This window comes from Talpa occidentalis, unplaced genomic scaffold (assembly GCF_014898055.3).
Source record: "Talpa occidentalis isolate TD23 unplaced genomic scaffold, MPIMG_talOcc4v2.1 talOcc4.8, whole genome shotgun sequence".
NCBI lineage: Eukaryota > Metazoa > Chordata > Mammalia > Eulipotyphla > Talpidae > Talpa > Talpa occidentalis.
This window is the reverse complement of record NW_023605194.1, coordinates 26,088,666-26,111,240: the sequence shown is the minus strand read 5'-3', so window position 1 is coordinate 26,111,240 and position 22,575 is coordinate 26,088,666. Positions and strand designations below refer to the sequence as shown.

The following is a 22,575-nucleotide window of genomic DNA, read 5'->3' as shown; positions in this document are numbered from 1 at the left end:
GGATTTAATGGTCTTAGTTTGTTTCATTTATTTCAAATGGCCTGAGTTCCAGCTTAAAGAATTCCCTGATAAGATAAAGAATTCCCTGCAAAATACTGCAGGGCTGAGTATTTTGTTTTAATTTTGTTTACCTTTGTTTTTTCCAAAAGCCAAAAGTCAGTGTGTCTAACTAATGACAAATTTTAAATAATATGTTTTATTTGACTTACTAAGGCTTTAGAGTAAAACATTTGACTAATTTTATTGAAAACTAAATTAATCCAGGCATTAGATTCTTCAGGTTTTCATTTGCGTATTTTAAGCCACAACCATGCGGAGGAGGGACAGTGGATATCCACTTAGATCCACTTACAAATTTTTAAAAAGTGGTTATTCCCTCCCTATTGTTGTTCTTAACAGTTGCACTATAAAGGAATAAATAAAGAAATCCTAGCCTATGTTAGCTTCCTTCAATCAAGCAACTGCAATCTTCTGGAATTTAGAACACGTTGACATATAGTTTTTCTTCTTTGGGTAATTCATATTGTCTTCCTTTGTTTAAGTTCTTCCAAAGTTAATTCATACAAGCAGATCTTACTTCTTTGTCGCTTCAGTGAAGCAAAATGACTCATCAGAGAGAATTGAAAGTCTGGTGAACACCTCTCATCATGAGTTTCAAAGTTTGATTTCCTTAGTATGGGAAGTTTGAGCTTCATTGGTGAAGTCATTACACAACTACCTACCTGTTATGTAAGTGTGGCAGATGATATGATGAATCTGGACAGAAAATTGAATGTTTATTTAACCTGTTTGATGATGGCATCACTGGTATGCAAAAGGTAATCTAAGGAGCAGAAGTTTGGTTGTGAAATATGTAGTACGGGGCCTCCCTGGTGGTGCAAGGAGTTAGATGCAACCTATGAAGCTATCTGCAGCCACTGCAGCATGAGTTCTATCCCCAGCCAGCTACCCACATAGTGCAGCAGACCTCTCCTGACTCATCCGCTGCTCTCCTCAGCAGTGTATGTCAGTCAGTCTGCCTGTTCTGTTCCCCACTCTGTCTCTGCTGAATCCTCTCACCCCCCGGACCTCTGGTCTCTACCCCAGTTCTTGTATGCATAAATAAATAAATCTTAAAAAAAAAGGAAATATGTAGTGCATCCTATACAAAAATTAGCTGATAGAGTAATAGAGCTTTCAGAATAATTATAAGACATTACTAAAAATTCAGGATATCTTTATTAATAACTTACATATAAATTAGATGATAACATAGCCACCTGATAAATATATAAGATATGGGTTCAGTGTAGACTTAATAAAATTCTGTTCTTAAAGGTAACATATTCCTTTCATCTCAACATACATTTACATGGTGCATATTATATATCAGCCACTGATCCAGATATGAATAAGATACAGATAATTATATAAAACATGTCATCAGCTTTGAGGCACTTGCAAAGTACATTGGGAGAAAGAATGGCACTTTAACTATTGGAATATTGCATCTTAGCATGAGATAGCCATGAATCACCCATTTGATTTTTTTAGTGGGTAGACTGGACACAGATTCACCCATGGTATCAATATTCTGTGAAAAAAAAATACTGTGATAGAGATATGTGGATGACACTGTGAAGACAGAAAACAGGAGCAACCTAGATAGTCTGGTGGGGCCTCTTGTGAGAGGTGAATCCAGACTTAAATTTTATAAAATAAATATAAGTTCCTGGGTGAAGTTGGAGAACTCCGCTACACACAGAGGAGAAGAAAATGAGCAACATGCTCTGGAATCACCGTGGTTTGTAAGAGAACTATGAATGTTTCCTTGTTTAGGAACTTAAATTACAAAGCAGGAAGGGGAGCCAAGAGGTTGACCTGGATCAGGGGCACGAGAACTTTGTATGTCATGTTAAAGAACATGAACTTTATCTTGCAGAAGTTGGGGAGCCATTGCCAGTTTTAAGCAAATGAGTGGTATGGTCAGATTTGTATTTTATCTGGATCTCTTGGCAACAGCATGGAGGTTGATGGATCTAGGGTATTAGATGGGAGAATTATTCCCCAAGGAAGCTATTACATATCTGAACTAGGACAGTAGTAGTGGTGGTGATGGTGGTGGTTGTGGCGGTGGGAATAGTGACGGAAACTAGGAAACAAGTCAATTCAAGAAATATATAGGAGGTTAAATTGGCGCAATTTGGCAATAAGTTAAATGTGGAGGGGTGTGTGTGTGTGTGTGTGTGTGTGTGAGAGAGAGAGAGAGAGAGAGAGATGTGTCAAAAACAGACTGTTGAGGAACTTACAGATTTCTGGTTTGAGTAATTAGTTAATTAGTTAAGTGCTCCTCTTAATATGGGACCCACCTTATAATATCAGGACGCTGAGTTAAGTACTCTTGTGATTAAAGAAAAACAAGTCACATAAGGGTAGTATAAAAGCCAAAACCACATTTGTCTGTTTGAGGCAAATTTACTTGAGGAAACTCTAAAATGTTTTCTTGTTTTGAATAACTAAAGGATTTTTGTTTTTCAGAACTAAATCATAAAAAATTCTAGATAATAATGTTAACATCTTTCTGCATCCATAAAAATCTTTAGTCAAATATTTATTTGTTATTTGGGTTTAAATATATATGTAAAATATATTTATTATTATAATATTTAAAATATATAAATATTTAGGCCCTGATTGCCCAAATATTTTAAAATTCAACTCTAAAAGGTACTAATTTTTTTTTGTTACTGAATGGAGAGTCAAAAGATACTCTTAAAAGTTCATGTAGGGCCTCTCCTGGTGGCACAGAGGTTGAACGCTGGGCTGTGAAGCTGCCCACAGCCTCTGCAGCGCTGGTTCAATCTCTGGCCGCTGGCAAGGGTCCCACATGGTGCGACAGACCTCTCCTGCCGCCCGCTGCTCCCCTCAGCAATGTTTTTCATCAGTCTGCCTGTTCTGTTCCCCGCTCTGGCTCTGGTGAATCCTCTCACCCTTCCCCCCACCACACCTCTTGCCTATACCCCAGTACTTGAGTGCATAAAGAAAGAATTTACGGCCTCCCTGGTGGCACAAGGGGTTAAGACACAACCTATGAAGCTATCCTCAGCCACTGCAGCATAAGTTTGAGCTCCAGCCAGGGAGCTACCCACATGGTGCAGCAGACCTCTCCTGACTCGCCCACTGCTCCCCTCAGTGGTGTATTTCAGTCATTCTTCTTGTTCTGTTTCCCACCCTGTCTCTGGTGAATCCTCTCACTCCCCGCACCTCTAGCCTGTACCCCGGTTCTTGTATGCATAAATAAATCATTTTTTTAAAAAAGTTTATGTAACAAATTTTACTCCTAGATATGTACTCAAGAGACATAAAAATGTCCACATAAAAACTTACACATGGAATGTTCATTACAACATTAAAAATAGGAAATGGAAATAACCCAAATGTCTGTAAATTGATGAGTGGGTAAACAAAATGTGGTCTATCGATGATATGGAATATGATTTGGCAATAAAAAGGAGTGAAGGTAATCATACATCTACAGCATGGGTGGACCACGAAAACATTATGCCAAGTCAGAGAAGTCAGGCACAAAGGCCCACTTGGTATGTACTCCCATTTGGGGATGACTGCTAATGGGAATAGGGATTCTCTTGGGTGATTAAAAATGTTCTGAAAAAGAATGGTGGTATAAGTAAACCCTCATTATGCGATAACTATAATATAAAACAAAAATAGAAAAATAAGCATTTTTATAGATTTTGAGGTACAGTCATCAGAATCAGAAACAGAAAGCTCTGACTATGATTGCTTGAGAATGGGATGGGTAGGATTTGAGAATGGGATTGATTTTAACTATGTATTACTTGAGAATTTAATTTTAATAAATTAACCACATAAAAGCATATATATGTACCTCCCTATATGCCATGTTAGCCAGGGCAGTAACCAAAAAATTCAAGTTAAAGCAAATATGGATGTGTATAAACTGATTATGTAGGTTCTACTTACATAAAGTCCAAACCCACCTAATAGTTAACTAGGACTATTACATAGCATCTGTTAAAAATACCTCCTGAACACTCTTCTGCTGTGTGCAGTTGACCTGAGTGAAGTTCTTTAAACAACTCCTGCTTCACCAAGTGCTCAGAGGTCACTCCTGACCCTCACATAGGTGCCTGCAAGTGGAAAGGCTGACCGAGAGTTGGCTTGGCAAATGGGGTATCTGAAGAGGGAGGTGTGGGTTAGGGGTCAGGCGTGTCTAAAAGCCAGAAGGTCACTTGAGGGGAATTAACATCTGGGGGTAAAAAGTAAGATGGGTAGGGCCTCCCTGGTGGTGCAGGCGGTTGAGCGCAGGGCTGCGAATCTGTCCGCAGCCTCTGCAGTGCCAGTTCAATCTCCGCGGAGCCGCAGAGCAACCCACAGGGCACGGCAGACCTCTCCTGTCTAATCCACTGCTCCCCTCAGCAGTGTATTTCCGTCAGTCTGCCTGTTCTGTTCCCCTCTGTGGGTGAATCCTCTCCCCCTCCCGCACATCTGGTCTGTACCTCACCGGTTCTTATATACATAAAATAAATCTTTAAAAACAAAAAAAGTAAGGTGGGTAGAAACAGTGTTGCTGCTTTGCAAATGTGATGTTTTGGAATAGCTGGAAAGAGTGTAAAGTCAGGTATCTTTAAAAATCACTTGGAGTTCATCATTTGATTTCTATTTAGAAACATCTGTTTAGAGAAAGGACTTGTATTCCCCTCCCCTCCATTGTCACTAATATCATAAGACCCATTTCCCTGACTCCCTGGTGCCTAATTACTCATATTTCTTCCCTGAAGCTGTATTCAGGGCTAGGATTTTTGTTGGTGTAAAATTCTCTGAAGCACACCCTTGTTTTGGCTTTGTTTTTTGGAGGCAAAGGAAAAATGATCTCCTGGTTTACTTTTGGAATCTGCAGAGGAACTCTGAGGTCCCAGGTGGATTTGGTGTTTAGAAAAGGGAATTTGGGGGACTAAGGTTGACCCTGAGCCCCCAGGTCACTGTTCACATTTACAAAAGCAAACCTGGTATCCCCAATTGCTTTTCTCTTGAGGTTGGCTTAACTTTATTTATCTTCTGTCTTGGGTCACTGCCCCTGAGGTGCTTCAAAAGCAAAACCCAAAAGACCCAAAACAAAGAGAGCTAAACCAGATTCAAGGGAAAAATGACCTGGCTCTCTGGGTTCGCTTTTACAAAGCCACAAAGTGACTTCAAGAGTTCCATAGAATGGTTTTAAGTCGGTCTAGATTCATTGTGTGATTTGCACAAAGTGATCTCAACAGGTCTGAGACCCCAAGTTTCTTGGGCGTGCAGATACGGAGTGAGACTTAGGATGGGAAACTGTCAGCAAGCTAAATACATTGACACAAACGCGTTCTTCAGTGATTCTGAAGCGATTCAACTATTTTGAGCATATAAATGGGACCACCCATGTAACCATTTTCCCCCTTAAGCTGAATCTTTTTGTTTGCTGGACACACACACTGAAAGCTGAGGAAGTGAAACTTACAACTCACTTACAAATATTGGCATAAATCCACTTTATGTTATCAGATTAGTTATGAAGGGTATTTTTGAATCCTTGGTGAAAAAAGAAGTTAGGATACTAATTTTAGGTAATCTTATAGATCATGATGAGACAGAGCTGAGGCACATTATTTTGCTATTCATTTTTATATGATCCATACTTCACTTACTTCCCAAAAAGATTTAAGGTGGAATTACTTTACTCAACTATTGAAACAAACCCATTTACAGAACTTAATACCAAGTTTCTTCATAATATGCCTGATTTTATCCTTTAATAAGTAATCGTACAATTGCTTCTGGATAATCTAGGGAAGATTTTTGTTTTTGTTCATGCTTGATCTACATCTTTGAACTATGTTAACTAATAAAATCACCTGTTGAGACTATGTCTTACTATTAATTTACAAGACTGAGAGAGATTTTGCACAATTAATAACAAATGTATTATTTGTATACTGCCATCATGGGAAGCAACATTTGAGAGGGAGTAGTGAGGTTTTCTGTAATTTGGGTTTTAAATTAAGGACATAGGGTGTCCTGTGAAACTTGATGGAATGTGAGGGACAGTCCCCAAGGTGGTGGCTCTTTTTGTGGAGTGAAGGCCTTAGTGGTTGTATTTGGCAAGAGTTTCCTCATTCCTTCCTATCACATTCTGGCTTCTGAGCAGTCGCCTACTTTTTAAACTATTCCAAAGAACAGGGATCATGCTTTTTAGGCAAAACAGGCTTCTAGAAATGGGCTCAGTCCATAAATTTATTTTTATTTTTTTATGGATACAAGAGCTGGGGTGTAGGCCAGAGGTGTGGGGGAGGGAGAGGATTCAACAGAGACAGAGTGGGGAGCAGAATAGGCAGATTTACTGAAATACACTGCTGAGGGGAGCAGCAGGCAAGACAGGAGAGGTCTGCTGCACCATGTGGGTTAGCTCCCTGGCTGGGGATCAAACTCATGTAGCAGTGGCTGGCAACAGCTTCATAGTGCTGAGACTTAACCCCTGCGTCACCAGGGAGGCCCCTAGAACTATACTTTAAAAGGTGAAAAAGAACCTGGTTGTGGATGGTAAACATATTAGTGCTTTTTTTTTCCTCTAGGAGGGTCACTTAACTCTATTAACATCAGATCCAATACTTTGCCATGAGGGAATCTGTCCTCTAGCACTGTCCCAGTGAAAGCCTGGGGTAGATGGAGGGAATCCAGGTGTCTCCGTCACTTGTCCTAGTTTTCCTGCAAACCACACCAGCCTTGGCATGTTTCAGAGCCTTGTCAGCATTAGCCTGAGTAGTCTGGAGGGTGCTCATTTTTTGTGTTCATCAAACGAGAAAAGCACCCAAATTAACTTGGAATAGTGGTCTGGCGTCATTAATAACTTATTTATATCTTGAATGTTTACTGAGTGTTTATACTGTGCTGGACACTCTGTGGGTGTGCCTGCCTAGCTTTGTGAAGTTTGCTACTACTTATTAAATGCCATATTCTACATTTGAAAAATCCTTACACACATGGAAATAAGAAATCAGAGGCTGAAAACAGCTTGCTTGCTTTCCACTCACATCCACGTGTCCTTTGGGGCACAGACACTGAATTGGTGCTCAGGCTATAGCCCTAGACTGAGAATTATGAATAAGCAGTCACTCACTCCTACAAAGATCAGTCTCTATCTTATTTATACTACATTGATAGTATTTCTTCATGTTACTATAAATTAAGATTTTTTGTGTGAAGTTTTTTTTAAAGATTTATTTATTTATGCATACAAAAACTGGGGTACAGGCCAGAGGTGTGGGGGGTGAGAGGATTCACCAGAGACAGAGTAGGGAGCAAAACAGGCAGATTGACTGAACTACACTGCAGAGGGGAGTAGCCGGTGAAACAGGAGAGGTCAGCTGAGCCATGTGGGCTAGCTCCCTGGCTGGGGATCGAACTTGTGCTGCAGTGACTGCTGATATCTTGATAGTGCTGCGACTTAACCCCTTGTGCCACCAAGGAGGCCCTGTGTGAAGTTTTTTATATGTGTAATTTCTTCATGTTAACACCAAAATGTTACTTGTTTCCTTGTTGACCGTCTCCCTTTCACTTTGAGGACAGGGACTTCTGGTGCCTAGTACAGTAACTAGCATGTTATAGATGGGCAGTCAGTACTTATTGACTGAATAAATGATTTCTCTCTATTGGTGGCCCTTTTATCTGCATTGCCAATGTATTCCTTACCCATTGATGTGCAAATTTGTGCAGCTCTCTGTATATATACAAGTCAACTATGTATTTCTATAATGTCCTAGTGTAAAAATGTAGATTAGGTTTGTCTGCATGAGGGCAGGTAGGTTAAATTTTGTTGTTCTTGTAATTTCTAGTGATGAGATGTCTGACCTTATGTGAAAATCATAAATATATTTATGTATCTAGGAATGTCTGTACTGTGCCATAGAAGAGCCTGTTCTCTCAGTAGTTAGAGCTGGTGTAGGCTTTTTATTCATTAGGTAGGTTCCTCCTCTTTCACCTGGGGGTAGATCAGCACAAGAGAAAAAGAGATTATTTTAAGGTTTGTTCCTCTTCCAAATCCCAAAGGTCATGTTGCTAAGCCTTTTGGAAAGAAAGGAGATCACAGCCAGTATATTAAGTGGTTACTTTCTGCTGACTGTGCCCATCCCCATACACACTTGTGAAAATACATGCATTTACCTAAAAGGGGAATCCTACAAATAAAGCTTTTGTTGGCAACTATGTGAGGATTTCTCATCATTGGCATTTATTTTAATATATAAATATGTAAACCTTATTTCCAGCTCTAGAGTTAATACATAGCCATTGTCAATATTAATGAAAACTATAATATACCACACAAATAACAACCACTCTATTTTCTCAAATTTCTTTCCAGTCTTATTTGATGGACTTTTATGTAATTTAGTAACATTTGTTAAAACATTCTTCCATATATAAAATCCTCTATAAACATATGAGTTTTAATAACCACATGATATTCATTGTATACATTGAGATTTAAGACTATTGTTTTCTTCCTGTTTTTGATAACACAGATAATGCTTTGTGCATCTTTTTTTTGTGCATCAATATCCTTGTGGATAAATTTTTGTCTATTTCATGAAGTTAAATTCCTAGAAGTAGGCTTACTGAGTCAAAGGAAATAGCCATTTTTATGATGTTCTTAAACATAAATGACAAAATCACATTCCAGAGAAGTTCCACCAGTTTGCTTTTTCACCATGGAAGTGTAACTTTTCCTTCTTGTGAAGGAAACAATGTACTCGTTTCCAAACCACAGTCAAAAATTGAAGAACTTTTAAATAAGTTTCCTGGTGTTAGTTTTTTTTTTCAGACAGTATATTCTTTAACATTGTCTTACTATGGTTTCTGTGCCTATGTTTTAAATTTCAGTGTGGCCTAAAATGCCATCTGAAGAAAATTGAGAGGGTTTTTATGTTGTTGTTGTTGTTTGTTGTTGTTGTTGTTGTTTTAAGTATCAGGCGTTGTTAATATTTTCCTCATAGGGTCTTCCTCCTATAAGGAAATTAATAACTATATATTGCACAGGGAGAGAGTCGCCCAAGTCTCTTATCTTCCTAAGGAAGAAATGACTTCTTGTAATCTTTCTTTAAATTTTAATCAGCGCAGATGTTTTATCCCTCTGAATCTGTGGGTAGGCTCACCTATCTTTTGGGTAAATGCAAGTGCTTCCTTCATTTGAAAGCAAAACCAATAAATATACTCCTTACTTTTAAAGTGAGTTAAAACAAAAAGAAGGAATAACATACTAAAAACTGAAGGAAGTTACTGAGTAAAGTATTTAGCTTTCTGAAACAATTCAAATGGGGATAGGAAGTTGGTTTTAAATGGCTTAAAGGGGATTAGGGTTTTAAAGTTGGATAAGGAGTTTGGTGCTTTGGTTTAGGCATGGCATTGCTTTTAAAAGATTACTTCCATATTTGACAACAGTTCTAACTGGAGATTATAAAGCAAATAGCCAGTTTTAAAACACTGTGGAAAACAAGAGGGTTTCTTTTTTGTTGTTGTTTGTTTATACAAAATAATCATCTAGCATTAACAGGCTGGGTTCTGAAGCCCTCATTTCATATTACTGAGGATCTATCACCAGGGAGAATCCAGTAGAGATTGTTTAATGCACTTAATTGAGATTATCTGAGCTTTTGGTTTAAATTATTTTGGGAAAAGTCTAGGTGCAAACAGCTTCTTTGAAAGGTAAACATATTTAACCTCTAAGAAAAATGTTTCAGTTTAAATTCGTTAAAATTCTTCAAACATTTAGTAGCACCAACCCTTATCAGTTAAATTTAAGTACTAGCCAATGTATAAAGATTAAATATCTGTATACCAGTACAACTGTAAATATATTAACACTGATTTCATTATTTTACAATTATTTGATAATAATAAAGTATTTCATGAGAAAAACAACCCCCGACAATTTTAGTAATTGCAAAGGAAAAAGGTAGACTACAGAATTTTCTGTATAATGTTACTTCCATATTTGACAACAGTTCAACAGTTAATGAAGTTTTAAAAATGATTTTCCTTATTCTATTTCCTCTAAGCAGCAGGTCATATTAAAATGGATCAAAAATAACAGGTACTTTACTTATATTGACTATGGCTAACATTGACTATGGTTTAACATTTCCCCCCTATCTTCCTTAGCTCCTTGACCTATTTATGGTTTGGGACTGGTCTACTTACCTAGCTGATTATGGACAGCCAGCTTCTAAGTACCTTCGGGTGAATCCAAACACAGCCCTTACTCTTTTGGAAAAGTGAGTATATTCTAAGAACTTTTTAAAAATAATATTTTAGCGTTTTATGTTTCAATGATAGTTGAAAAAGTAGAGACTTGCAGCAAAACAGAAATAGCTACATGAAGCTTAAGAACTCAGTCCCAGTTAATGACCAAAACTTAAAAGCTGCATTCTTTGTTGCCCTGCAATGTTGGTATAGTTTTATATGAGATTGCTGTTTGTGTTGATATGAACACAACATATTTCCTGTTATATCCTCAACAGCAGGCTTAATTGGTCTTAGAAATGTTTCTTGAAGATGTGAGAGTTAAAACTACTTTTTTAAAAATTACTATAACACAGTAAAGAAGGTATTTACATTTTATAAAAGGTGGCTGGGAATTGGAATGTTTGCCCACAGTGCTATATAAAACCTACTATTATGAGCTTGGATTTTCTACAGATAGAAAAATATGTTATCTGAGGGAAAAACAAAAAAAAAGTATGTTATATGAAAAATTAATATAATAAAACTGAAGTCACAGGGTCTTTACTAGTGCATTTTGTCCAATCAGTAACACAAATTTAGCTGTATCTTTTTCTTTTATAACATGACAAATTTTTTTTCATTCATTTATAATTATTTTTAAAATTTCAATTTCTGAATTTAAAGTATATATTATTTTCCCACATATAAAAATATCTCCACTTTTTTGATTTGAGAAAACAAAACAAACTCTAAAATAAACGTAAATTTATTTTACAATGCCATGAAACACCAAAAAAAATTACTTGCTTTAAATTTCTAATGTCATTTTTCCTTTCATATTGTCTTGCTCTGAATGTGATTTGCAGAGCCCATGGAGGGTATGTATCTTAGCATATTTTATGGAATGATATTAGAAAGTAGTAGGGCATTAGAAAACTTAACAGACATTAGATTTATATACTAATGCAAAAACACTATATAGAATGTAAAATATAGCTTATTAGTTTTTTTGTGTGTGGTTGCTATCTCTGTAATTTTATTACTACCTATTTTTAAGCATATTTTTCAAGCATAGGATTAGTGTGAGATAATTCAGAGCATACTAAGATACTAAGATATTTTACTAGTGATGGCATAGTTTTTAATTTCCTTTTACTAAGCTTCTTCATTCACATATATTCCTAGGATGAAGGATACTAGCAAAAAGAACAATATATTTGCTCAGTTCAGGAAGAACGATCGGGACAAACAGAAGTTGATAGAGACAGTCGTGAAACAGCTGAGAAGTTTGGTAAATGGTATGTCCCAGCACAGTTAGACCTTACATCACTTGTATGCAAGATACCTACCATATCTGTTACGCTACGTTGATCTCTAACAGGCACTGGTCATGATGTAGTAATTTGCAGAATTCAAAAATACGGTAGAGAAAAGACACTGGTCAGAACTTAAAGAAACAATAACTATCATTTATATGGATTTTTAATTGAATACTATTTTATATATGGAAAACATGACCTTTTTGATGTTTAGGGGAAAAAAGGAAAAACTGTAATATATAAATCACATTAAACATGTGTATGATACTGATTTTAAATACATTGCAAAATCTTATGTCTATATATAAGTACTTTTTTTTCTATTCAAAGTTGAATGATTTTTTTGGTGTGTGTTTTCATCAGCATCTGATTTTGGAATGCAGTCATGTCTGATATGAGGGTATCTCATTATCATTTTCTGACTTTTAGCTCTTATTTCACCTCATTTTCTATTTCTGAGGGGGAAGTAGACAAATCTTTAAAGGTTCCTGAAATCAAACTTGATTTAACTAAGTGAGAATGTAAATTATTTGTTCTTGTTGAGAGGTTTAATTTAATCATGATGAATATGAAGAAATGGTGTTTGGATTTTCTAAAGATGCAGTGTTGTTTCTGTTCATCAGGGTTAAGATTTGTAAGTATATTGTTTGCAGCTGACCCCATTCTAGGATTTATTTGGTTTGGTTCAAGTTAAAAGAGAGCACAGGAACTAATGGGACTAACCACTTCAGGTGCAGCTTCTGCTAGGGTAGATATATTCCTGGACACATAGCTGCCACAGGGGTCAGATTACTTTCCTCACATAGCAGGTCTCAGTACTTTATCCTCACTTTAGAAATAAGCCAAACCAAATGAACTCTGGAAACCTAAAACAAATGTACATTTTTTTCCTTTGTGTAAATTACTGTGGTCCCAATGGTAATATTAGTCTGGTCCTTATTTTCTTTGTATTTATGCTGAATACTTCTACATTTTTAGGATTTATGCCTGTAAGCAACTTATACTTGACTCTGTAAAATAAGTATAAAGAATTATATGTACATTTCTTGATTTTGTGATGAAAAATTAAAAAGGTTGAGCAAGTTGTTGAAAATGTGTGGCTGTTGTATGTGTTCAGAGCTTCCGGGTTTAAAACAACAGCTTCCTTTAGACAGGCTCTATCACTCCCTACTTACTGGAATGGGAGTGAAGCCAGAAGAAAGAAAACAATCATTTATTTTCTTGACCATCTCTTATCCTTTTCTTTCACATAAAAGAAAAAATACACGACATGGAAAACCTGGTAAGTCTTAAGACAAAATCTGGAAGCTACGAGAGGATCAGTGAACAGCCAGCTCTCTTTGCAAACTGTGCAATGTGGCTGACCCTGGCAAGCCTTACAGGCTCTCCAGGGCGTGCAGGACTTTCCCAGGCTTAACTGAGGTGTGGGGGTTCTAAGACCGCAGCCTTTGCGTTGCTCGAGCAGGCCCCTGCGTTCTCACCTGTGCGATGATCTCGAGCAGTTCACTTTCCTCTTCTCAGTAAAGGCGCTGCACTTACCTCACTCACCCACCCACCCTCGGGTTTTGCTGTAGGGACAGGAGCTCACTGGGGTATGTGGAGACCTCGGAGAGGACACGGGGAAAAAAAAAACGATGCAACCAGGTACACTTGCTGGTGAGGTGGGGTGGGGTGTGGACCTCGGGAGAATAGCAAACACGAGTTCCATCCTTGAGACAAAGGTGCTGGGAGCTCTCTGTTCCATGTGTGTTTAGGGTGTCTTGGTGAGGTCTCGGGCATTAAAGACACTACACCTTTTGCAGAATTCCTGAAGTGGTAGATCAGAGACTGGAGAGGGGTAGCGGGGGTGCTGGAGAATCTTTGTGGGCGCTTGGGATACCAAGGCAAGCATCAGAGAAAGTAATTTCCCTGAAAGAGAAATGGAGCAAAATGGGAGAAACCCAGCTCTTTAACTCGGAGGGGAGAGGGGCACCTAGAAGCTCGAGGTTGGAGACCCCAGAGGAAGCCTGCATCGGCTCCATGCCCTGGGTTTACCCACCCGCGGAGGCCGGGTGTGTAGAGAAGTTCTGGCGTGAAACCGCTTGCCACCCGCCCCCTCCGCCCGCCTACCCCGCCATCTCCGCGGGGCGAGGCCCCGGCCCAACCGAACGCCAGCGAGCGCCGCAGCGGCTGCCACTCCCTGCTCCTAGCCCTTCTGTGAGCGCGCCCTGCTGCCCACCGCCGCCAATCATTACTCTGCGTGGTGGGTTTTAAATATGCATAAGCGCGTCACTCTGTGTAAATCGGGATCAGTCCTTAGGGAGGGAACCGATATCTATATAAATGTGTCCTGGGTGGACCGAGAAGGGTTAAACGACTGTAGGAGAGCGAGAGGTGGGGTGGGGGTCTGCAGTCCGGATGCAGTCTGGGTGACCGACCCCAGGTTAGCAGCACCGGTGAGTTACTCCTTTCTTTGCCCTCCCTCGCAGCTTTAAAGCACTCAAAAGAGTGCTGACCCCGGGTAGATGTGGGAGGTACCCGCGGATGCCCGGCAAGTGCGTTTTGGAGGCAGCCGGCACCCCAGCAAGGGATTGGCAAATGGCCCAGGAGCCTTCAGATTCTGGTGAAAGCCCTGAGCGCACCGGCCTCGAGGAAGGCAATTATCTCAGACGCGCGTGGTTACTGCCGCCTTCTCAGTGCCAGTCTGATTTTATTTTATTTTATTTTATTTTATTTTATTTTATTTTATTTTATTTTATTTTATTTATGCATATAAGAACGGGGGTACAGGCCAAAAGTGCGGGAGGGTGGGAGGATTCACCAGAGACAGAGTGGGCAGCAGAACAGGCAGATTGACTGAAAACACTGCTGAGGGGAGCAGTGGGCGAGTCAGGAGGTCTGCTGCGCCATGTGGGTATCTCCCTGGCTGGCCAGGGATGGAACGCGTGCTGCAGAGGCTGTGGCTAGCTTCATAGTGCTATGCTTAACCCCTTGCGCCACCAGCGAGGCCCCTAATGCCTGTCTGATTTTAGAGCGAAATCCCTGTTCGATATTATAAATCTTGGTTTTGGTCCCCAAGCCCCAGACCCTTTCCCGACAGAACAGGTGAGCACTGCGCACTGCTGGTGCCCCAGCTCTTGCGCCTCCAGCGACCTGGTCCCCGGAGGATCGCGATGTTTTCCTGGGGATTGAACTGCCTGTCTGTGCTGGGCGCGGCGGGCACCGCTCTTTTATGTGCGGGCCTGCTGCTCAGCCTGGCCCAGCACCTCTGGACCCTCCGCTGGACCCTGAGCCGGGACCGGGCTTCCGCCCTGCCTTTGCCCCAGGGCTCGATGGGCTGGCCCTTTTTTGGTGAAACGCTGCACTGGTTAGTTCAGGTGAGCCGTCCGCAGTCCGTGGTTTCCCGCACCCCAATATGGCGGGTTCCTCTAGGCTCCCACTGGACCCTCCTAGCTCTCAGTGCCCCCAGAGTTCGTAGCCAGTTCTTTCCTGTCGCCCAGGATCCCGGGAAGCATTAAACAAGTCGCACTATTGCCCAGCCGTCCACTGCTTCCTAAAGGGACTGTCTGTCTCCAGTTTGCCCCAGTGCAACTCGCACAAGTCCCGACACAATGGAAGGGTGACCCCTAAAGGGGTTCAAGGAAGGCGTCTAAGGAGTATGTCACTCTGTGCTGCAAGCATAAAATCAGAAGTCTGAGGTGCACGCACATCAGCTGTGAGCTCCTGAGCGCCATTCTGAGCTTCAGTTTCAATTCACCAATGGGAACAGGAACATTTATTGACATTATCTGGGGGTAATCGCGAGGCCCATCTGGGAGTGTTTTGAAAAGAATTATATGCCGGGTCGGGGCAGGGAGTTATCAAGGGGGCAGACTAGACCCCCTGCCTAGGCCCGGGGGAGGGGGGAGCCAGCCCTCCTCGCTCCGCCTCACACGCAGGGATCAAGCTTCCACAGTTCCCGCCGGGAGCGCTACGGGACAGTATTCAAGACGCACCTGCTGGGCCGGCCGGTGATCCGCGTGAGCGGCGCGGAGAACGTGCGCACCATCCTGCTGGGCGAGCACCGCCTCGTGCGCAGCCAGTGGCCGCAGAGTGCGCACATCCTGCTGGGCTCACACACGCTGCTCGGAGCCGTGGGCGAGCCGCACCGGCAGCGGCGCAAGGTGAGCTAAAGCCGGAGGAGCTGGTGGGGCTTTGGGGCCTGTCGGGAAGTTAGGCGCGAGGTTCCCGGGAACCTGTTGTGGGCCAGGCTGGGGCTTGACGTTCGTGGTACACTGTGAACCTGGCGGGGATCCCTGGCTAACCAAGTGGCCTTGGACTAGTCCCTTACCGTTCTCGGCTTTGGCTTATAAAACCAGTACTGGGATTTAGAGGTCCTTTCATTCTCTGGTCCTCTGTGACATAAAGGAAGCGCTGGAAACTCAGACCTGGAGAGCAGGCTGGGAAGACTTCCTGGGGGAGGTGGCAGCTAGTGTCTGAGATCCAGAGGAAATACAGAGAGCAAAAATCAATATGCTGAGGTACGGGTCGCTAGGAAGCGTAGGAAGGGATCGAAATTGGTTTCCTGGCTTCTCTGGCATCGCATTGCAGAGAAGGCCCGCCCAACCCTGATTCCGTGCGCCCCCACACAGGTGCTGGCGCGGGTGTTTAGCCGCGCAGCGCTGGAGCGTTATGTGCCGCGCCTGCAGGGGGCGCTACGGCACGAGGTGCGCTCCTGGTGCTCTGCCCGCGGGCCGGTCGCAGTCTACCAGGCCGCTAAAGCACTCGCCTTTCGCATGGCTGCGCGCATCTTACTGGGGCTGCGGTTGGATGAGGCACAGTGCGCGGAACTGACCCGGACTTTCGAGCAGCTCGTGGAGAATCTCTTCTCCCTGCCCTTGGACGTGCCCTTCAGCGGCCTGCGCAAGGTAACACCGCCTCAGCCCCCCACCTTCGTCTGGGGAGTCCCCCGCTCGGCTAGGTCTCCCAGACGAAGATAGGGTTTCCTCGGCGCGCCCCGCGCGTCATCTTTGTTGGGGATGGAGGCTCAGCTCACTGCGGGGTGGTGGCCTGGTTCGGCAGCGGGTGCGGGGCTGACCTCATCCCGATTTGCTGTGTGACTCTGGGCGGGCCACACACCCTCTCTGAGCCTTGCCAGAGCCGACTTACTCCAGCCCGGCAGCGGCGGGCTTTTCGACATTGAGTCTCGATGGCAGGCGCCTGGCCAGTCGGCCCAGCCCCTCCCCAGAGTGGCGCCTCCTGGCCGGGTCTTCAGCGCCTCCCGGACCTCTGCGAACGGGTGGGAGTGCCAGGGTCGCAGACACGCCCCCCGGCCCAGCCAGGCGCCAGCCAGCATTGGAGGGGGCTGGGTGCAGGCTCAGCCAGAGGCCCCGGGCAGGTCCGCTAGTTTCCGGATCACAGAACTGCGTCCTCTTCAGACTTCAGAGCCTCCGGCCCATCCTAGAGAGCAGCTAGGAGACCCATTCCACCTCCCCTCTCCCCTCAGCTGGGGCCTCTCATAGTACCAACGCTCTGATTTTTAGTCACCTGAATAAAAATAATAGTTTAGGGGCATGTTGTGGATTGATCACCTTGCATACATTTTCTGATTTAACCTTCTCAGTCTGCAAAGTGTAATTATTCTCATTTTATTGATGAAGAAACTGAACTCAGAGGTTAAACGTTTTACCCAAGAGCACACTACTAGGAGGGGCAGAGGCAGGATTTGGCTGAATCTCCTCTTAACTACAAAACCCAAGGGCTCAAAATAGCTTTGCTTGCTTTGCTTGCTCGGGCACACCCACTACCCCATTACCGAGGTAATGCTTAGAACATCCAATAGTTCTGTAAGCCAGAGCTTTTTGGGTGCATCAGGTGTCCACTGCCTCTGCCTGAGCCTCTGGCAGGGAAAGGGCAATGGACTGATTTCACTGGGACAGGGCTCTGTGCCAGGCATGGCACAGCTGTGTGACTCTGTCAATTGCTTGAACCCTCTGAGCCTCATCCTTCCCCCTCAGGAAATAGTAACACTTTGCCTTGTTTCAAAGGGGCTTATGTTGACCAAAAGAGAATGACATGTGGGGCTAGTGGACAATTTCTGAGCATTTGTTGAACTACTATGTGCGAGGTATAGAGCCAAGCTGGGAAACACCAGCACCTCAGGGGAAACAGAGCAGCTCAGGGAAGATTTGTGGGATAGATTGCAGGCCCGGCCCCCTCAGCCTTCCTGCACCCCTCCCTCCCCACCACCTCCCATCAGGGCATCCGGGCACGGGACCAACTTCATCAGCACCTGGAGGAGGCCATTGCAGAGAAACTTCATGAAGACAAGGCTGCAGAGCCAGGCGATGCCCTAGACATGATCATCCACAGCACTCGGGAGCTGGGCCACGAGCTCTCAGTGCAGGAGCTGAAGGTATGTGGCCCTGGAGGTTTCTCCTTCTCCTTTTATGCTCCTAGCAGGCCTCTACACACAAACCCATCCTGTTGACCCACTTGGAGCAATAGCCCTTCTGGGATGAAGGGAAAGGAGACCTTGCTTCCAGTCATGGCTCAGCTGCACCTGCTAGCTCTGAGGCTGGGCCAGTCACTGTCCCTCTCAGTAGGGATACCAAAGGCAAGAATTCCAGGCCCTTTCTTAATGGGTTCTGGCCTCAAACAGCTCCACTTCTCCTCCCTCTTCTCTGAGGCCTCCTGCTTTTGCTTCTGCTGTCCCCCTGTTTATAAAACCCTCTTCACTCCTTTTCCCTACTAATCTAAGGCTCAGGGTCAAACTCAGCATTCTCTTTGGAGAGTGTTCTTCCTCCCAAAATCAACACTGTCCTTTCCATGAGCCATCTTGGCACCTGGCATCTCTGCCTATCTGTTTTGCCACTGCGGATCTTCTACAGAATCAGAACCCCTCCTGGTGTACACACAGAGCACATTTGGTGGAGGTAAGGAGAGCAGCCTTGGAATAGCCCCCAGTGCCTGTTTGAGAATTCTCCCAAAAATGAGTGAGAGGTTGGAGGTGCCAGGATAAATTAGAAATGGGAATATCTCAGCCCTTTGGTAAACAACTCCCATCTTTTTTCTGGGCCTCAATTTCCCATTTTACAACAGCCAGTTACTGAAGGGTGGGGCTCAGCCTTAGTTTCTTCCTGCGAATGGAACTAAGCAGTGGGCTAATAAGTTCAGGAACAGTGAGGGCTGTGAAAGAGGGGTGGGGTGCAAAGGGATGGACAGTCCCTCTGCCTTGGGAGGGCTGGAAAGGGGGTTGTAACCCCCTATAGGTTCTCAGGAAGGACACCGGAGTGCTGAGGTCTCCATTCCAGCCTCCCATCTTGTTCAGATCAGGACAGGCAGTTGTGGACCAGGTTACTCATTCCCACAAATATTAGGTACCTATTGAGTGCCAAGTGCCATGCAGGGACAGATAATACAGCAGGGAACAAAATACGGCCCTGGCCCTCTAGGTGCAGGAGAGGAGGGATACACATTTATGCTATGATCAAAGGAATCTGTGTGCAAACACAAACTATAGGTGTTGGCAGGAAGGAAAACATCAGGATTGGGGCAGACCGAGGCAGGCACTGATGAACCACCAGCACCTGCTGTGCTTCCTATGTAGAGCAGACCAAGAAAAAAAAGGAGCCATGAAGCTGCCCGCCTGTCACAGAGGCTGGCACTACCAGGTGCCCGGCTCCAGGTGCCTCTGTCAGTTCTGTTTTGCAGTGGTGGTCAGGATGCCCACTGAGAGTTGCAGACAGCACTACCCAGGTGGTTAAGAGAACACCTCCAAGCTTGCGTGCTAGGATGCTAGCTTAAGCACTCCCAGCAGCTCTCGAGCCTCAGTTTCCAGTAATTATGCCTCACAGGGTTGGGGTGAGAATGGAATGAATTAATTCACCTAAAACACTAAGAACAGCACACAGAGTAAGTTCCTAGCATTATCTTTGCGAAGCCTTCCTTAGCGAGTGATAGATCCTGGTTTTGCCCATCGCTATATGTGGCTTTCCCAAGAGACAGATTTGAGCTTCAATCAGTCAACCCAGGATCCACGAACGTAGCGCCACGGCAGTACATCCTGGCGGCCTGGCCATTGCGCATCGGCGGCTCTGGGCCCTGTGCGCCTCAGCCATGGAGCCTTGAGGTCAAGGTCCCCACTGAGGGAGACTCAGCGCCGCCGGGGCTGTCTTGCAGGAGTCGGCCGTGGAGCTTCTCTTCGCTGCCTTCTTCACTACTGCCAGTGCCAGCACGTCCCTCGTCCTGCTGCTGCTGCAGCACCCGGCGGCCATCGCCAAGATCCAGCAGGAGCTGGCTGCGCTGGGGCTGGGGCACGCGTGCGATTGCGCGCCCAGGGTTTCGGGAGGCTGCGCTGGGCCCGGGCCGGACTGCGGCTGCGAGCCCGACCTCAGCCTTGCAGCGCTGGGCCAACTGCGCTACGTCGACTGCGTGGTCAAGGAGGTGCTGCGCCTCCTGCCGCCAGTGTCCGGGGGCTACCGCACCGCACTGCGCACCTTCGAGCTCGACGTAAGTGCGCGGCGCTGCGCTGCGCGGTGCCCGCCGCCAGCCTCCTGCCAAGGCGCCGGGGCGGGAGGAGGGCCGCGGTGTTAGGGCCGAAGGAGCAATTCCTTTTCCAAAACCTCGTCTTTCCCGCCTGTAAAATGGGCCGGTCCCTGTTGTGTCTTGCCGGATACACGGCTGAGAGGCTCAAAGCCTGGCTCCTAGGGAGTCGACAGGGCCGAGGAATCCGTGCACTTCAGCTCCTGGGCAGCGCCTCCCCCACTCCCCAAAACACACACACTATGTCCCTTATCTACCTTTCTAGCTCCTTCACAAAATCTAGGAACTGCTCATTCTTAACTGCTCATGTTAACATTGTTAATTAATCCAGGGACTAATCTGAGGCCAGCGTCCTGGGAAACTGGGTAATTAAAATATGGGGTAGAATCTCTTTATGGTCTGAGTAGGGCAGTTTGAGCTGAGCAAGAAGGTTCAGGTGTGGGCCAGCCTTCATCTCTTGGGCTCAGTTTACTCTAGAAGAAAACTGTCTTGGTCCCTTTCAGGGCTGACACTCCAGGTGAGGCCAGGTCAGGGTTGTACAGGGGCAGTGGAAAGCAGTATGGGGGAGTGCAAAAAAGTGCTGCCAAACTAAGGTGGTTTGCCTGAAGTGCTGTCACTGTAGTCCCCCCTACCACCAGTTCCAGTTGACTGGAAGTGGGTGCTCCAGGCAGAGTAAGCGCATCTTTCCTGATGCTTATTTTAACTGCAAACATCAACCCTGGGGCATTGCAAACCAGGGTTGGAGAGCATTGAAAGGACTGGGATTCTGCCCTTCAGGATCTCATCCTGCAGAGAAAGGGTGCTATCTAGTTTCATCCTAAATTGTGGTGTGAAGAGAGTGAGCTTTAGTACAGGATGACACCAGATTGGTGGGCTGACATTTGAACTGGAGCAGCGAACGGTTAGGATGGTGACCACACACAGAGAGAGGGCAGCCCAGACCAAGGTGGGTGGATTTGTGAGATGCTAGCAAGTGTCTTGGATGCTGAATCTTGAAATTGAGACTTCATTCTGCAGACACTGGGTTGCCCTGGGCACTGAATCACCAGGGTGAGCAGAGGACTGGGATCTTAGCTATCAAACTGAGGCCTGGAAGGGAGAGTGAGCTCTTCAGTGATTCCAGTATGTTCTGTCTGCCTGATGAGAACAGACACCTTGGAATCTGTTTAGACCAGGATAGCTGGATAGTCAAGGAAGATGGAAAACATTTTAAAAATGGAATCGGAAGACCCTGGGATTCACAGAGAGAATGTGAAAGTTGCCTTCCAACAATTTAAGGACTCCCTAGTTTAATTCTCCTGTGCACCTTCTTAAATTATGGCTACCAGATCTGATTATTATTGTTCAGATAGTGGGAGAAAGTGAGAGGCAGTTTTCAGCTCAGTGCAAAAAAGAGCTTTATCTTGTTTCTGACCCTAGTGGAAAGGGCACCCGTGCCGTTTTCGTTGTTCTGGCGTAGGCAGCTGATAGGTTCAGGACTAGAATTTCGGATTCCTGATTTAATGCCAGAAGAAAAAAGAAAGACAAGGCCAAAACATTGAAACAAATATTAGTTCACACCTACTGACCACTAATAAGCCAGACTCCTCATTCAAATCCCCACGAGAACAAAACGGTCATTTTTGGTCGCATTTTATCAATTAAGAAATTGAGACTCCGAGGAACTGAGCGTCTAACCCAAGGTCACACAGCTCACTAGAGACGGGGCTGAACGGGGCTGAACTTGATTAAATTGGCTCGAGTTTCCCGATTAGACTGGCATTCCTGCTGGTGTTGGGAAGGCTGCCGGATGCACCCGGGGTGGTAGGTCGGTTCAGACCCGTTTCCAGGTGCCTGGTGGTCAGGAGGTCTCCTCGCCTCCCCACAGGGCTACCAGATCCCCAAGGGCTGGAGTGTGATGTACAGCATCCGCGACACGCACGAGACCGCAGCGGTGTACCGCAGCCCGCCCGAGGGCTTCGACCCGGAGCGCTTCCGCGCGGCGGCCGAGGATGCGCGGGGCGCCGCCTGTCGCTTCCATTACATCCCGTTCGGCGGCGGTGCGCGCAGCTGTCTCGGCCAGGAGTTAGCGCAGGCGGTGCTCCAGCTGCTCGCGGTGGAGCTGGTGCGCACAGCGCGCTGGGAACTGGCCACCCCTGCCTTCCCCGCCATGCAGACGGTGCCCATCGTGCACCCGGTGGACGGACTTCGGCTTTTTTTCCATCCGCTCGCGCCTTCGGCAGCGCAGGACGGGGCGCGCCTGTGACCCGCTGCGCTGCAGAAGGGGACTTGGCCAGAGGCCACAGCGAGCTCGCAGCGCCGCCCACCTGCGGTTTCCCCGGGCCGGGTCGGGCACTTCCTCACTCGCTCCACAAACGGTCAACCAACGCGCATCAGGGTCGGACACTGAGGGAGGAGCGCGAGGCGCCGCCAAGGCGCCGGCGCCAGAGAAGAGCCTCCAGCGCTCCGCGCCCCGAGGAAGCAAAGGTTAAGATGGAGCTTCTGA

The 22,575-nt window shown here is 45.2% G+C and overlaps 2 protein-coding genes across 3 annotated transcripts in view; both read left to right on the top strand.

The window, feature by feature from the left end:
• Positions 1–12,677, top strand: part of EXOC6 (exocyst complex component 6) — a 145,577-nt gene extending 132,900 nt beyond the window's left edge. For both annotated transcript variants that reach the window (XM_037497874.2, XM_037497875.2), the window contains exons 21-22: positions 10,207–10,319; positions 11,455–12,677. In XM_037497874.2, the coding sequence (XP_037353771.1) occupies positions 10,207–10,319; positions 11,455–11,587 (246 nt within the window). In that variant the 3' untranslated portion in view covers positions 11,588–12,677. The remainder of the gene's footprint in view (positions 1–10,206; positions 10,320–11,454) is intronic.
• A 2,063-nt stretch (positions 12,678–14,740) lies between these two features.
• On the top strand, positions 14,741–22,335 carry LOC119233730 (cytochrome P450 26C1). The gene is made up of 6 exons (XM_037496317.1): positions 14,741–14,944; positions 15,506–15,730; positions 16,199–16,474; positions 17,806–17,961; positions 19,728–20,057; positions 21,958–22,335. The coding sequence occupies exons 1-6, from the start codon at positions 14,741–14,743 to the stop codon at positions 22,333–22,335; spliced, it is 1,569 nt and encodes a 522-aa protein (XP_037352214.1).
• The last annotated feature ends 240 nt before the right edge of the window (positions 22,336–22,575 follow it).

Coding starts and splice junctions, on each gene's coding strand:
- LOC119233730 (XM_037496317.1), top strand. CDS start 14,741: ATGTTTTCCTGGGGATTGAACTGCCTGTCTGTGCTGGGCGCGGCGGGC. Junction 16,475..17,805: donor CCTTCAGCGGCCTGCGCAAG/GTAACACCGCCT, acceptor ACCTCCCATCAG/GGCATCCGGGCACGGGACCA. Junction 17,962..19,727: donor TCTCAGTGCAGGAGCTGAAG/GTATGTGGCCCT, acceptor GCTGTCTTGCAG/GAGTCGGCCGTGGAGCTTCT.